The sequence below is a fragment of the Quercus suber genome, unplaced genomic scaffold (assembly GCF_002906115.3).
Source record: "Quercus suber isolate HL8 unplaced genomic scaffold, Cork oak 2.0 scaffold_202, whole genome shotgun sequence".
Classification (NCBI taxonomy): Eukaryota; Viridiplantae; Streptophyta; class Magnoliopsida; order Fagales; family Fagaceae; genus Quercus; species Quercus suber.
In genome coordinates, this window is record NW_027069660.1 from 330378 (window position 1) to 343035 (window position 12658).

At 35.0% G+C, this 12658-nt stretch overlaps 2 protein-coding genes across 2 annotated transcripts; one reads left to right on the plus strand and one right to left on the minus strand.

Moving 5' to 3' along the window:
• Positions 1 to 1126: 1126 nt before the first annotated feature.
• Positions 1127 to 2212, minus strand: LOC112031978 (tRNA-uridine aminocarboxypropyltransferase A-like). The gene has a single exon (XM_024064680.2). The coding sequence runs from the start codon at positions 2030 to 2032 to the stop codon at positions 1217 to 1219; it is 816 nt and encodes a 271-aa protein (XP_023920448.2). The 5' UTR covers positions 2033 to 2212; the 3' UTR covers positions 1127 to 1216.
• Positions 2213 to 8891: 6679 nt separating this feature from the next.
• On the plus strand, positions 8892 to 12115 carry LOC112031992 (protein N-terminal glutamine amidohydrolase). The gene is made up of 6 exons (XM_024064695.2): positions 8892 to 9074; positions 9887 to 9992; positions 10168 to 10245; positions 10460 to 10590; positions 10887 to 11011; positions 11833 to 12115. Exons 1-6 carry the CDS (start codon positions 9001 to 9003, stop codon positions 11985 to 11987), a joined length of 669 nt encoding a protein of 222 aa, XP_023920463.1. The 5' UTR covers positions 8892 to 9000; the 3' UTR covers positions 11988 to 12115.
• Positions 12116 to 12658: the final 543 nt, after the last annotated feature.

Below are 12658 nucleotides of genomic sequence, written 5' to 3' on the forward strand. Positions count from 1 at the left end.
CTCTACATCTTTCTTTACACGTGATTTAGACTGTGATCTGTCCCTGTTCGAGTTTTGAGGGAAATTTAATGATTTTCAAGCATATATTTAATAATTAAATAAGAAAGTTAATAAAATAAAATAATAACCATGAAAATATTAAAATTTATGATTAATTTTTGAAGTAAAGTTGAATATCTTTGAAGGATTTTAATTATAAATTTTTTTTTTATTCCTTGTAAGAGATGGATAATTTAATTAAGTAGAATAAAATTGTGTTAAGTTGGTTTTATAAAATAAAAAAAAAAATGCTAAGGGGTTGGACCGCACGGTTCTTGACCGGTTCGTACGGTCCAACCCCGGTTTTAGGGGTTCATGGAATTGTCACATATGCCCGGTTTTTTATGCTTAAAAAACCGGTTTTCATCACAGTTCACGGTTTTCACGGTCCGACCTCCTGGTCCAGTCCGGTTCTAAGAACTATGGTTTTAGCATCTCAGTCTCTCTGTAATAGATTTTTTTGGTTGTTTTGTATTGGGTTAAGCTCAAGTGGTTTTTGTTGTTGTTATTGTAAAGAAGCAAACCTAGCTAGCTTTTGTGTAATCTCTCTCTTGTTTTTTTTTTTTTTTTTGAGAGATATCTCTCTCTTGTTTTCAATAATACTTTTCTATGCGGATTATCCAAAAAAATAAAAAAAAAAAGATAGTTTACATAGAAAAGAAAATTGTTAAGAATTTCACTTTGGAGATGATGATGGATAATTTTATTCCATGAAAAATCCGTCATCCACAATAAATTTGATGTGAAATATTCTTTTCTTGGTTGTTTTTGTATATGTTTATAGTGAGTTTTTGTATGTTTATTAGTGTTTATAAGAATATAATTATATATTAAATATTGAATAGAATTATATATTATGTTTATGAGGTCTTACAATTGAAGACTTCGGCTTTAAGTAGTGAAAAGTGGTGTTGAGTGAACAGCTGATAGGTAAAGTGTTTAAGTGAATGCCGGTAACTCCATTTTTGGTGATTGGCCCCTTCCTAAGATTTCATTTTTAAGCAATCTAGTGAAATAAACGCAACATGACTCCCATATATTAATTGAAACTAAATTAAACTAAACAAGAAAAACACGAATACAAAGATTAGTTTTTTTGGATAATCAAAATTAAAATCGACACACATTTCTTTTTCGTTTTAGTCAAACAATACAATAAAAACAACCAGAACTTTTGTCAACTCTTGAAATCCAACAGTTCCTCACTCTCACTCTCACTCTCCTTCTTCTCTTCAATCTGCATAGCCTTCTTCTTTTCCAACTTAGGCCTAGGCTTGATGGGCTTGGTCGTCAAGTACCGAGCCTGCAATCTAACCATGTCCCTCAAAACCCGCAACAATTGGGCCTCGATGTAGAGCCCATTAGGCTCAATAACCCTGAGAGCCCTAGCCACTGCCTCCATGGTACTCACGCACCCACCACACGGCTCCTTCCTCAGAATCAGCTCCGAATCCGAATCATAAATACTCCGACCACCTATGCTCTCGTCGTACCCTTCCAAACCAACCCTACTCGCGAACCTCGACAAGTACTCCTCACTCGCCCTCACCATCTCCCTCGCGTGCTTCCACGTCGCATCGAACACAATCAAAACGGCATTCTCATCGTCGTTGTCGTTTTGGGGTTGGGGTTGGGATTGGGATAGAGTGACGGCGGGTGAGGAAGGGGTTGGAGGGAAGAGATAGACGGCGGGTGGGGATTGGTCGAGGAGAGGAGAGAGGCCTCGGCGGAGGCGGCGGGTGACGACGGTGGTTGAGTTGAGAAGACATTTGGTGAGGAGTGGTACAGTAGAGAGCTTGTGGCGAGCCTCGTGGGGGTGTTGGATGATTACTATATGGGTCTTTGTTGGGATGGGCTGAGCCGGGAGTGTTTCGCAGAGACAGACTCTGTTGGGTCTACTGCACTTTGAGCAGATGGGCCGCCGCGGTTGTGGTGGTTCTGGTTCGGCGGTGGTTTGAATGGGTGGGTTTTCTGTTTCTGCGTCTGATGTCATCCTTAATTCCTTGTGCGTGCGTTTTGGGTGCTTGCTTACCAAAACGGTGCTTTTTCTTGGGCTTTAGATCTGAAGACCACATGTCGTTTTGATTTGGATTATAATTACATTGGTCAATATCTGACTTAAGTATGAGTCCGAGCCCATAGCCACACCGATACTATTTAGCTTGTGACAAAGTTTTGTTTTAAAATTTTGCAATAGTCCAAGTAATACTAAGCTGTTCGCATTTTTTGAATTAGACCCAGACAGTTTTAAGTTACTATTTGCTCGTATATTACAATAACAAAATTCAAGGAAACAGTTCCTTATTAATACGTTGGAAATGACCTTCAAAGGGGGGAAATAGTGGGGTATCAAATGACCATAATTTAAATCGATTATGCAATTATTGCGAACCAACCTTTTTTAATCCATGACATGATGGCTGCAACGACATTTTCATATCTATTTAAGGATTTTCTCTTTTTATAAATATCACACTTGAACTTCCATCAACTTACAATTTCAACAAATAACAGTGCCATCTAGTTAGATATACCCAAAAAAAAAAAAAAAATCTAAGAACCATAATTTAAATCGATAATGCAATTATTGTGAACCAACATTTTTTAATCCATGATATGATGGCTGCAATGACAATTCCACATCTATTTAAGGATTTTTATAAATATCAGACTTGAACTTTGACGGGAGATCTAATTTGGTTCATCAACATACAATTTCAACAAATAAATTTTCTAGACGATATGAGAAATATTAAAACTATTATCAATGTTACTACAAAAATTTTATAAATTGTTGTAACAGTGAATTTGATTGGTACCACATCAATAACATAATTGAAATATTTTTTGTGCTGAATTTAAAATTTGATATATTAATTTCAAAATTTTATGTAGTAAAATTTGTATTATCCTTAATATTACTTTGTGATAATTCAAACATTTTTATTAATATATTCTTTTGTCAAAATGTAACACGTGTAGTCTAATTAATTTCAAAATTATTAAGCATCTTTCATAAACCAAGTGCACATCGAATGATTAAGATCAATATCTAACTTAAGTGTTAAAGAGCCCAAGGTTGACACCACATCAGTGCTATTCAGTCAGTAACAAAGTTTTGTTTCACAATCTTGCAAAAATTCAGCCAACAATGGGCTAATCACATTTCATAAATCACACCACAAATGGTTATAAGTTGCTCCCTTGCATTTATTATGATAACAAAATTCAAGGAAATGGTTCCTTATCGGTGGCCATCGAAAATGATCTTAAAAAGGAGAAAAATAGTGGGTTAACATATACATAAAATAAGTAGAGTATGAATCTCTCTCATAAAGACTTGAACACCAATGACTAACCCTTATTCCACAAGAACTTATATTTGTAGAGTGACCATTACGCTAAGGATGCACAAGGGTAGTTCAATATCTAACTTTAGTATAAAAGAACCCAAAATTGACACCAGTCACACCACATCAATGCTATTAGGTCTGTGGCAAAGTTTTGTTAAAGAATCTTGCAAAAAAGAAAACCTAGCTAATAATGTGCTAATTGCATTTCTTGGATTATAAATCGATATTTATAAGTTGAGAAAAATTATACTTTATCACTCTAAATTATACTACATATTACATTTTGCATCCTAAACTTTTCAAGTGCATGTTTTGTACCATAAGCTATGATCATTGTTATACTTTGTATACCTTGTCAAAGAGCATGAGGTTAACACATTGTCAGAGCTATTCAATCTATTACAAAAGTTTTGTTTCAAAATCTTGAAAAAAAATCTTCCCATTAATGAACTAATCACATTTCTTGAATTACACTTTGGCGGTTATAAGTTGCTACCTGCCATTTATGGCAAAAACAAAATTCAAGGAAGCGGTTCCCTATTAGTAACCATTAGAAATGACCTTAAAAAGGATAAAAATAATGGAGTAACGTATGCACAAAAAAAATCTTTTCAAAAAAGAAAAATGGCTTTAGATTTTAAGAAGAAAGGTGTGGATGGTCATTTTGGAAATTCAAAAAGAAAGAAGAAGCTTAGCAACACGGACAGAAAGGAGTTGGTAAATGGATAAAAAAAACTATTAAACCCAATCGGTAGGAATAATGGATCACAGGTCCATGAAATAAACAAATGGGCCTTGAGGAGGTAAATGGGCTTAAAGGAACCTAGAAAGAGAGAAATAGCAAACCCATGAGTAGTATATGATGTGGAAAAGTGAGAATGGGCCACAGTAGACTCGAAGTAATGAATGCAAAGAAAGTAAGGGGTTGATGGCAAGCTCATGAGCTTTAAGGATGAGGGATAAGGTAATTGGGCCGGGGAAGCCTAAAGAAGTTAGTAAAAGCTCATGGAAATGCAAAGTTAGGAAAATAGCCAAGAAAGCCCAAGGAAAGAAAATAGGCCAAGGACACCCAAGAGAAAACAAATGGGACATGAGCTCGCTAGTAATATAATAAAAGAACCATGGTCGTACTGAGCTATTGGGAGAAGAATAAACGACAGACCCAAAGAGGCTCAGCAGGATTGGGGTAAACAATGCTACATCAAGAATGACAAAGTGGTATAGTAGGAGATGGTAGCAATGGGCTGAAGAAGGCAAAGCCCACCATCAAGTAAAGCTCAGCCCCTGAATGGGGCAAGCCATAAAAGAAAGGGAAATAAAAAAGTAGCTCACATAAGAAGTCAAAGACGGACAGCAGATTGTGCAGGCCAACCGCGACGGATGGCAGATTTCTGACATACATAGAAGAGAGTCACGCGTAAGGCCCAGACATCACTAGCCTGTACCCAACTAATACAGGACACAGTGAGGTCATGGGTCAGAGGTAAGAGGGCATGGTTTGGCGGTGGGGAGAGGGAAAAAACTTATTTTGAGGTTCCTACTTAGGCTCTTTTAGGGGAAGTGTCTTGCTGGGATGACATACTACCCAAAAGAAGTAAGGCTGAGTTGGAACCACTAGGCACACGCCATGAGAGATAGGGAGAGATAGCACCCACACCGTAGTAGGAAAGGGTGCCACGACAGACAAACAAACAAAAAGACTTCTTTGTCTGGTGATGGGGAGTGGCATACAGACGGACCAATGGTGGTCGGCAAGTACATCCAAACCAAACAAAGGTGGTTAAGGGATAAAATAGTAAAACCCGGTCACGACAGACACTAGAAAAAGAGGCCCTTGCCATGCACAAGGGACACAACAATCACGGTCATAGGAACTTCAAAGAAAAAACCATGGAATAGAAAACAAGTATTAAGAAAAAGAGAAGAAAGAAAAAAGAAAAAAAGAAAAAGAAAAAAAAAAGGGAATACTAGAAGATAAGGAAAGAAAAATTAGAGAGTTAGAACGGCAGACATGCACCAATAGGTTGATTCCCTCTCTCCCTCTCAAAGTCCTGCTCTCTGCCAGAAGTAAAGAATTCTCTTGGGTACCAACCATTTAGGTCCGTTTTCCTTAAAGTGATTAATTTCCACGATAAGATTTTCTCGAGAGATTATTCACGTTGAGAAGAATTGTTCTTCACTCTTTGGTTTTGGTCTTGTAGGTCAGATTTTGATATGATTTCTTTCTTTTTTGATTAACCCATATACTACCCACTTATTTCCCTTACTTTCTTTATAAAAGTGATTGTTGTTATTGTGATTATCTTTCTTAATTAGGGATTATTTATTCACTTTAATTAAGAAGCCAAAGTACTTCCTTTTGTTTTATTATTATCATGTCTACCTATCACGACTCATCTAAAATAGCTCTGTCTGCCGTAAGCATGCTCTTGGCAAACGAGGCATAGTTTGTGCACAAGCCGGACCAAATTGAGTTGCAGTTGGACTGGTCTTATCTCCCTTACTCAGAATATTTAGGCCCAATATCGCAGGAGGCAACCTAGTCCAATATAACAAAAAAGCCCACAACAAAAGGTTTAGGTTATGTTTGGTAATAGTTTTTTTTTTTTTTTCAAAAACTTGTTTTTAAGAATATAAAGAAAAAACAATTTTCTTGTATTTTTGAAATGAAAAACATGTTTGGTTAGTTGAAATTAAAAAAAATATATTTTTTGAAGAAAAAAAAATACTAAAATATGTTGTTACTAGGATTTGAACTTTAATGCTAACTCATTAAATGAGACAGATTCATTAAATTAAATGCATATTTTCATTAACTTTTGAAAATTAGAAATTGAAAACAGTCTTTTGTATGTTTTCAGTTTCCTTCACAAATTGAGTTTTGAGAACAGTTTTTGTTTTTTTGTTTATTTTGAATTGCCAAAAAAAAATTTTAGTTTCAAAAATTAAAAATTGTTTTTGAAAACAGAAAATAAGAAGAAAAAGCAGTTACATACCTTAGCGTCTAACCTAAGTATCAAAGAGCAAGACATTGACACAATGTCAGAGCTATTCAATCTGTAACAAAAGTTTTGCTTCAAAATCTTGCAAAAATCTAGTCAATAATGAAGTAATCACATTTCTTGAATTACACTTTGGCGGTTATAAGTGTAATTCACATTTCTTGAATTACCTATCATTTATTACAATAACAAAATTCAAGGAAACGGTTCCCTATTAGTAACCGTCAGAAATGACCTCAAAAAGGAGAAAAATAATGGAGTATTGCATGCACAAAAACATATTTTCAAAAAAGAAAAATTGCTTTGGATTTCAAGAATAAAAGTTTGGTATCTAACTTATGGCTTGTTTGGAAGTTTAGAGAGGGAGGAGAGTAGAGGGGAGTAGAGGGAAGGGGAGTAGTGGGGAGGAGAGTAGAGGAGAATGATTCACCTCCACCTTATTTGGATGTTTTTAAAATTAGTAAGGAGGAAGGGAGTAATTAGCCATTCCCCTTGTGTAATTTTGTTAATATAATAAGGGTAAATTAGGTAATTTACTTGGTTAATAGTTTATGTATTCTACTCCCCCTCCAAATCTCTCCAATTTAGGGGAATTAAAATTGGGGGGCTAGAGGGAGTCCAAACCCCTCCAAACTCCTTCAAACCCCTCCCCCTCATTTTTTAAAAAACTTCCAAACAAGGTAATTGCATTACTCTCCCTCCCTCTACTCTACTCCCCCTCCTTTTTTAAACATCCAAACATGCCATTAAGTATCAAAGAGCATGAGGTTGACACAATGTCATGGCTTGTTTGGAAGTTTAGAGAGGGGGGAGAGTAGAGGGGAGTAGAGGGAAGGGGAGTAGTGGGGAGGAGAGTAGAGGAGAATGATTCACCTCCACCTTATTTGGATGTTTTTAAAATTAGTAAGGGGAAATGGAGTAATTAGCCCTTCCCCTTGTGTAATTTTGTTAATATAATAAGTGTAAATTAGGTAATTTACTTGGTCAATAGTTTATGTACTCTACTCCCCCTCCAAATCTCTCCAATTTGGAGGAATTAAAATTGGGGGGTTAGAGGGAGTCCAAACCCCTCCAAACTCCTCCAAACCTCTCCCCCTCATTCTTTAAAAAACTTCCAAACAAGGTAATTGCATTACTCTCCCTCCCTCTACTCTACTTCCCCTCATTTTTTAAACATCCAAACATGCCATCAGAGTTATTAAGATAATTACAACATATTTTTAATTCTGCAGTTTGAATCTTTTCCTCTTAGAACTTGAAGTACTTTGTGCATAGGGTGCTACCAATTCAGCTACAAGAATATTGACATCAATAACCATCATAAAGGACCTTGAAAAGGAGAAAAGTAGTAAGGTAACGTATGTATAAAAAAAAATTAAAAAGGAATACGATTTTGGATTTTTAAGAAGAAAAGCTCAATATTTAAATTAAGTATTAAAGAAAGAATCCAACTTTTATTGAGTCAGCTATGACAAGAGATTTTACCTGTTGAGTTAACTGGAACTCACTCAATACTATTTAAAATTTGACAATGTTTTATTTTAGAATATTGCTTAAATCTAACCAATAATAAGCCAATCACATTTCTTAAATTATGCCTCAACGGTTATAAGCTAAAGGAAATTGTTTTGTATTGGTAATAGTTGGAAATGACCTTCAAAAGGAGAAAAATAGTGGAGTAACGAATGAGCAAAAAAAAAAAAAAAAAAAAGATTTTGAATTTTAAGAAGAATACTTCCAAAAAGGAGAAAAGTAGTAAGGTAACGTATGTATAAAAAAAAATTAAAAAGGAATACGATTTTGGATTTTTAAGAAGAAAAGCTCAATATTTAAATTAAGTATTAAAGAAAGAATCCAACTTTTATTGAGTCAGCTATGACAAGAGATTTTACCTGTTGAGTTAACTGGAACTCACTCAATACTATTTAAAATTTGACAATGTTTTATTTTAGAATATTGCTTAAATCTAACCAATAATAAGCCAATCACATTTCTTAAATTATGCCTCAACGGTTATAAGCTAAAGGAAATTGTTTTGTATTGGTAATAGTTGGAAATGACCTTCAAAAGGAGAAAAATAGTGGAGTAACGAATGAGCAAAAAAAAAAAAAAAAAAAAGATTTTGAATTTTAAGAAGAATACTTCCATATCTAACTTTCTTTAAAAAATATTCATATACTATTACGTGAATCATGCTAAAACCATAATTTTTGCCACAACTTATTGATGTGGCAAGTCATGAGTGGTGAAATAAAAGTAGTAGGTCCATAACTCTATCCCTCATGGCTTGTCACATGAGCAAGTGGTGGCAAAAATTATGGTTCTCATTATTCGCTATTATGCTGACACACAGAGGTGAGTTGGATTTTTCTTTAATAGATTTGCCAAATTTTAATTGGCCCAATTAGGACAAATTGCAGTGATTGTATAGCACATCAACTTTCCATTATGACACGTAAGATAAAGGCGAAAACGGAGTTGCCACCACTGTCTACAAAGCGGAGACTTTTTGTGTTTGATTGAAGCGTGATTGTGTGAAAACTCAAAAGCTTTGTTTAGAGAGAGAGAGAGAGAGAGAGAGAGAGAGAGAGAGTTAACAAACAACAATGGCGACCTCAGAGTCCGGCTCCGACCAAACCAGTTCGGCCCTTTCTGACTCCTTTCATACTCCTTATTACTGGTAAACTAATGGGTTTTATTTATGTTTTCTTTGTGTTTTCCATTTTTTGTTTTCTAGATCACGCAGTGTGTTTTTACTTTTTTTATATTTCAATATGTGTTCTGAGTAACTAAATTGAAAACATTATGGTGACAATTCTGATTGTAATGGGAATGGGAAAACCATGATGCAGGTAACTAGGCTTATATTAGGCTCTCAAAGTGTTTGTGAAATTTCTTGAACAAAACTCTTCTGGGTTCCTATTCCTAGGACCTCATCATTAGGAGAGGAGTGTCTTTTCCTAACGAGGGAAGGAAGTATCAGTATCGGCTATCCTATCAGGCTAATATCATATGCTTACTGATCACCTCAAATTTGGCCCACCTGCCACCCAAATTGATCAACATCTTAACTATCTCTATTACTCAAAATTAACCAATAACATGCCAATTTTGCGTATATATCTACTGCAAGTCTTTTTAAATTCACAATTTTTGCCAATGGGTTATAGCTCAATTGGCACCTCCTCTCCCTTACAAGCTCTAGGTGGAGGGTGAGGTCATGGGCTCATGAATCATCATCCGTTTTTTGCAACCAAACAAAAGAAAAATACACTTCCTTACAACATATGTAATTATATTGGCTGTGATGCACTAGTAAATATTGACTAATAATAAGGATAAATCTTTACAACTATGGTGTCACTTTATCATCATCATCTAAAACATACATTGCATTAATCTGTTGCAGGAAGATGTTCTACTCTTCTCAAATTATAAGCTCAAACACTTTCTTAAGAGCTTTATTTTTTTATTATTTCTATGATAATGTAGCGAGGAGAATGTATACTTTCTTTGCAAGAAATTAAGCGCAAGTGGAACAGCAGCTGCTGACGGATCTGATCTTTTTGTTGTTTTCATTTCCAATGAGAAGAAACAGGCATGTATCTTGATATGAATATACCCATTTTTGTTCCTATGAATATATGGTAGAATTGTATATAATAATTTTTTTTTAAGGTGAGTTGAGACAAGTCCTTAAGCTTAAGTACATAGAATTTTATAATAAAAAAAAAAATGAATCTTTTAAAATATTTTTTAATAAATTTTTGTAGACCCCATTGTGGAATCAAAAGGCCAGCAAAAGAGCAGATGGGGTTGTTCTCTGGGATTATCATGCCATTTGCGTTCAGGTGAGTGCTGAATCCTCTTCACTGCAATATCAATTGATGCAATCTAGTAATTCATGTTTTCTCTTTTAGGAGAACTAGTGTAGACGAATGGGCTTCATTTTGCTCATCCATGTTTATTTGTTTTATAATTTATCTCCATATAACATTTAAAAATCACATTTGAACTTCTGTCGATGGGTCTATCAATTTATATGTTCTTGCAAATGATTTACAGAGAAAGAAAGAAGGCGACACTCCTCTCTTAGTGTGGGATTTAGATTCAAGTCTTCCGTATCCTTCTCCTTTAACTTCCTATGTGTCAGAAACTTTCCAGCCATCATTTCAGCTCTTTTCTGAGTTTCAAAGGTGATGTATGTATAGTTTGCTGCATTAGTAGCTCTTTCCCACCCCCCCAGCCCCTTCCCACACATTCTTGATGTGTTTGTCAATGCATTGTCGTTGAAAAGTATCAGATACTATTGGTTTTTAATAATTATATTACCCAAAATTGTGTGCTATACTGCACCTTCAGAACATCCTGGTATTATATTGTTTTGTCAAACCATATTTGTATGTTGATCAATGAAGTACAATCTCAAAACCCTAGTCCTAGTATGAAATTATATGGTTTCATTGAAAGAATTTGCTTCTTTTGGTGTCAGGTTTTACCGCATTGTGCATGCTCCTATATTTCTTCGTTACTTTGCTTCTGATAGAAGACACATGAAAGATTCTGTTGGGAACTGGACTGCTGAACCTCCTAAATATGAACCCATAGTTGCTGAAGGTAAAATACTTGGAAATGTATAAAAATTTTGTGGCTATTAGTTTTAATTCATCCTCAATTTCCTTTTCAAATTTAGATAGAGCTGATACAAATATGCCCAAATTTTGTTAGGTGTTGCCCATCTTGTTTTTATGGATTCAGTTGCTTAAAGTGCAGATTGATTTTCATGGTATCAAACTTCTGTTTAATTTATGCTAAAAGATTTAATGTAAGAATAGAGAAAGAAACATTTTATACATTGTCAAGCTATGTTTTTGGCAAAAAATAAGGCTCAAAGAAGATGTTGTGCTTTGTAGATGTGCGATATCTTTCCCTCATTTACTAATTCAAAAGGACAGAAAGTTAGAGTAAGCTAGTTAAGACATGTATATGTATATATAAAACAACACCCCAAAAATATAAAGAGAGATGTCAAAATTTGAACGTCAGTGATTAGAATTGACATCAGAGAAATGTGCTGTAGTAGAAGTTTCTGAACAGATTGCTTCCAAATTCAGAGGTGGAAATGGATGAGCTCTGTCATCGACTTGGAGTTATATCCTTGAAGCTATATGATGATTTGGGAGAAACATGAAGTGTAATTAATCACTATTTTGATAGAGATATTAATTGTTTTCCTTAATAAGCCAACCATTTAGTAAATATTATTTCATTTCTCTCCCCCTGTTTCTTGTTTATTATTTGTATATACTGTTGGTGGTGTTACGTTCATGCTTATTTATTTAGCTAAAGGTAAAAATTCCTTAGCCATCTGATTATAAACTGTGAATTCCATGGCTTTAAGGCCTTCTTTTTCTGTCTTCCTGTTTCTGCCTGTGCAGATGGAACTGTGCACAACTTGAATGAGTACAATGAGATCCATGCTGCAGATGTCATGACAGATGCCGGAGACTTTCTCAATGCGGTTTTTACACAGAGACTTGGTGCAGTGATAAACGAAAATCAGCTGGAGGAATTCTTTTCGAAAATTCCTTGATATTGTTGAATCTCTTATCCGCTAGACCTCATTGAGTTATGCATTTTTATTTTTATTTTTGTGAGTATATATGAAAGTCAAATACCTTGGTGTGCCATTTTGTGTCAGTCGATCTTGATCTTGATCTTGATTTTGTTTGTTTGTTTGTTTTTTTTTTTGTTTTTTGGCGTGAAAATGCACAGTTCTAGGAGGCATTTTAATAATCTAAGTTACTTTGCTGTAGCCTGTAGGCAACAAATCCTCTGAAAGATCATTTCAAGGTGGTTTGTTAAATTTAGGTTTTAAATTGACAAGGCAAGTTTTCATTGTTGAAAAAGAGAATCACCGTGCCTGTAGCATTTGGAAATGTTGTGGGGTGCCTTGTGATAAGCCAGATCAGGGATGTAGCAAACATTGGGGCATAAAAGTTGTGTCCTAATCATGATTCCAACTTCCAAGTAACTCAGAAAAAAAAAAAATCATAAGTTTAAGTAAACTCCATTAAACTTTAGAAAAGTATGCCTTAATTGGGTCAAGTGATATAGAAAGACATAACATACATTGCATTTCCAGCCCAGGAAAATGACAAGAGCCTGTTTTTTCTAACATTGCCCACGTACTGAATTTTTGCGTCAGAAACAACCTACACAATGGGATTTGGATCCGGTGGGTGCAATTACCCACACTCTCTC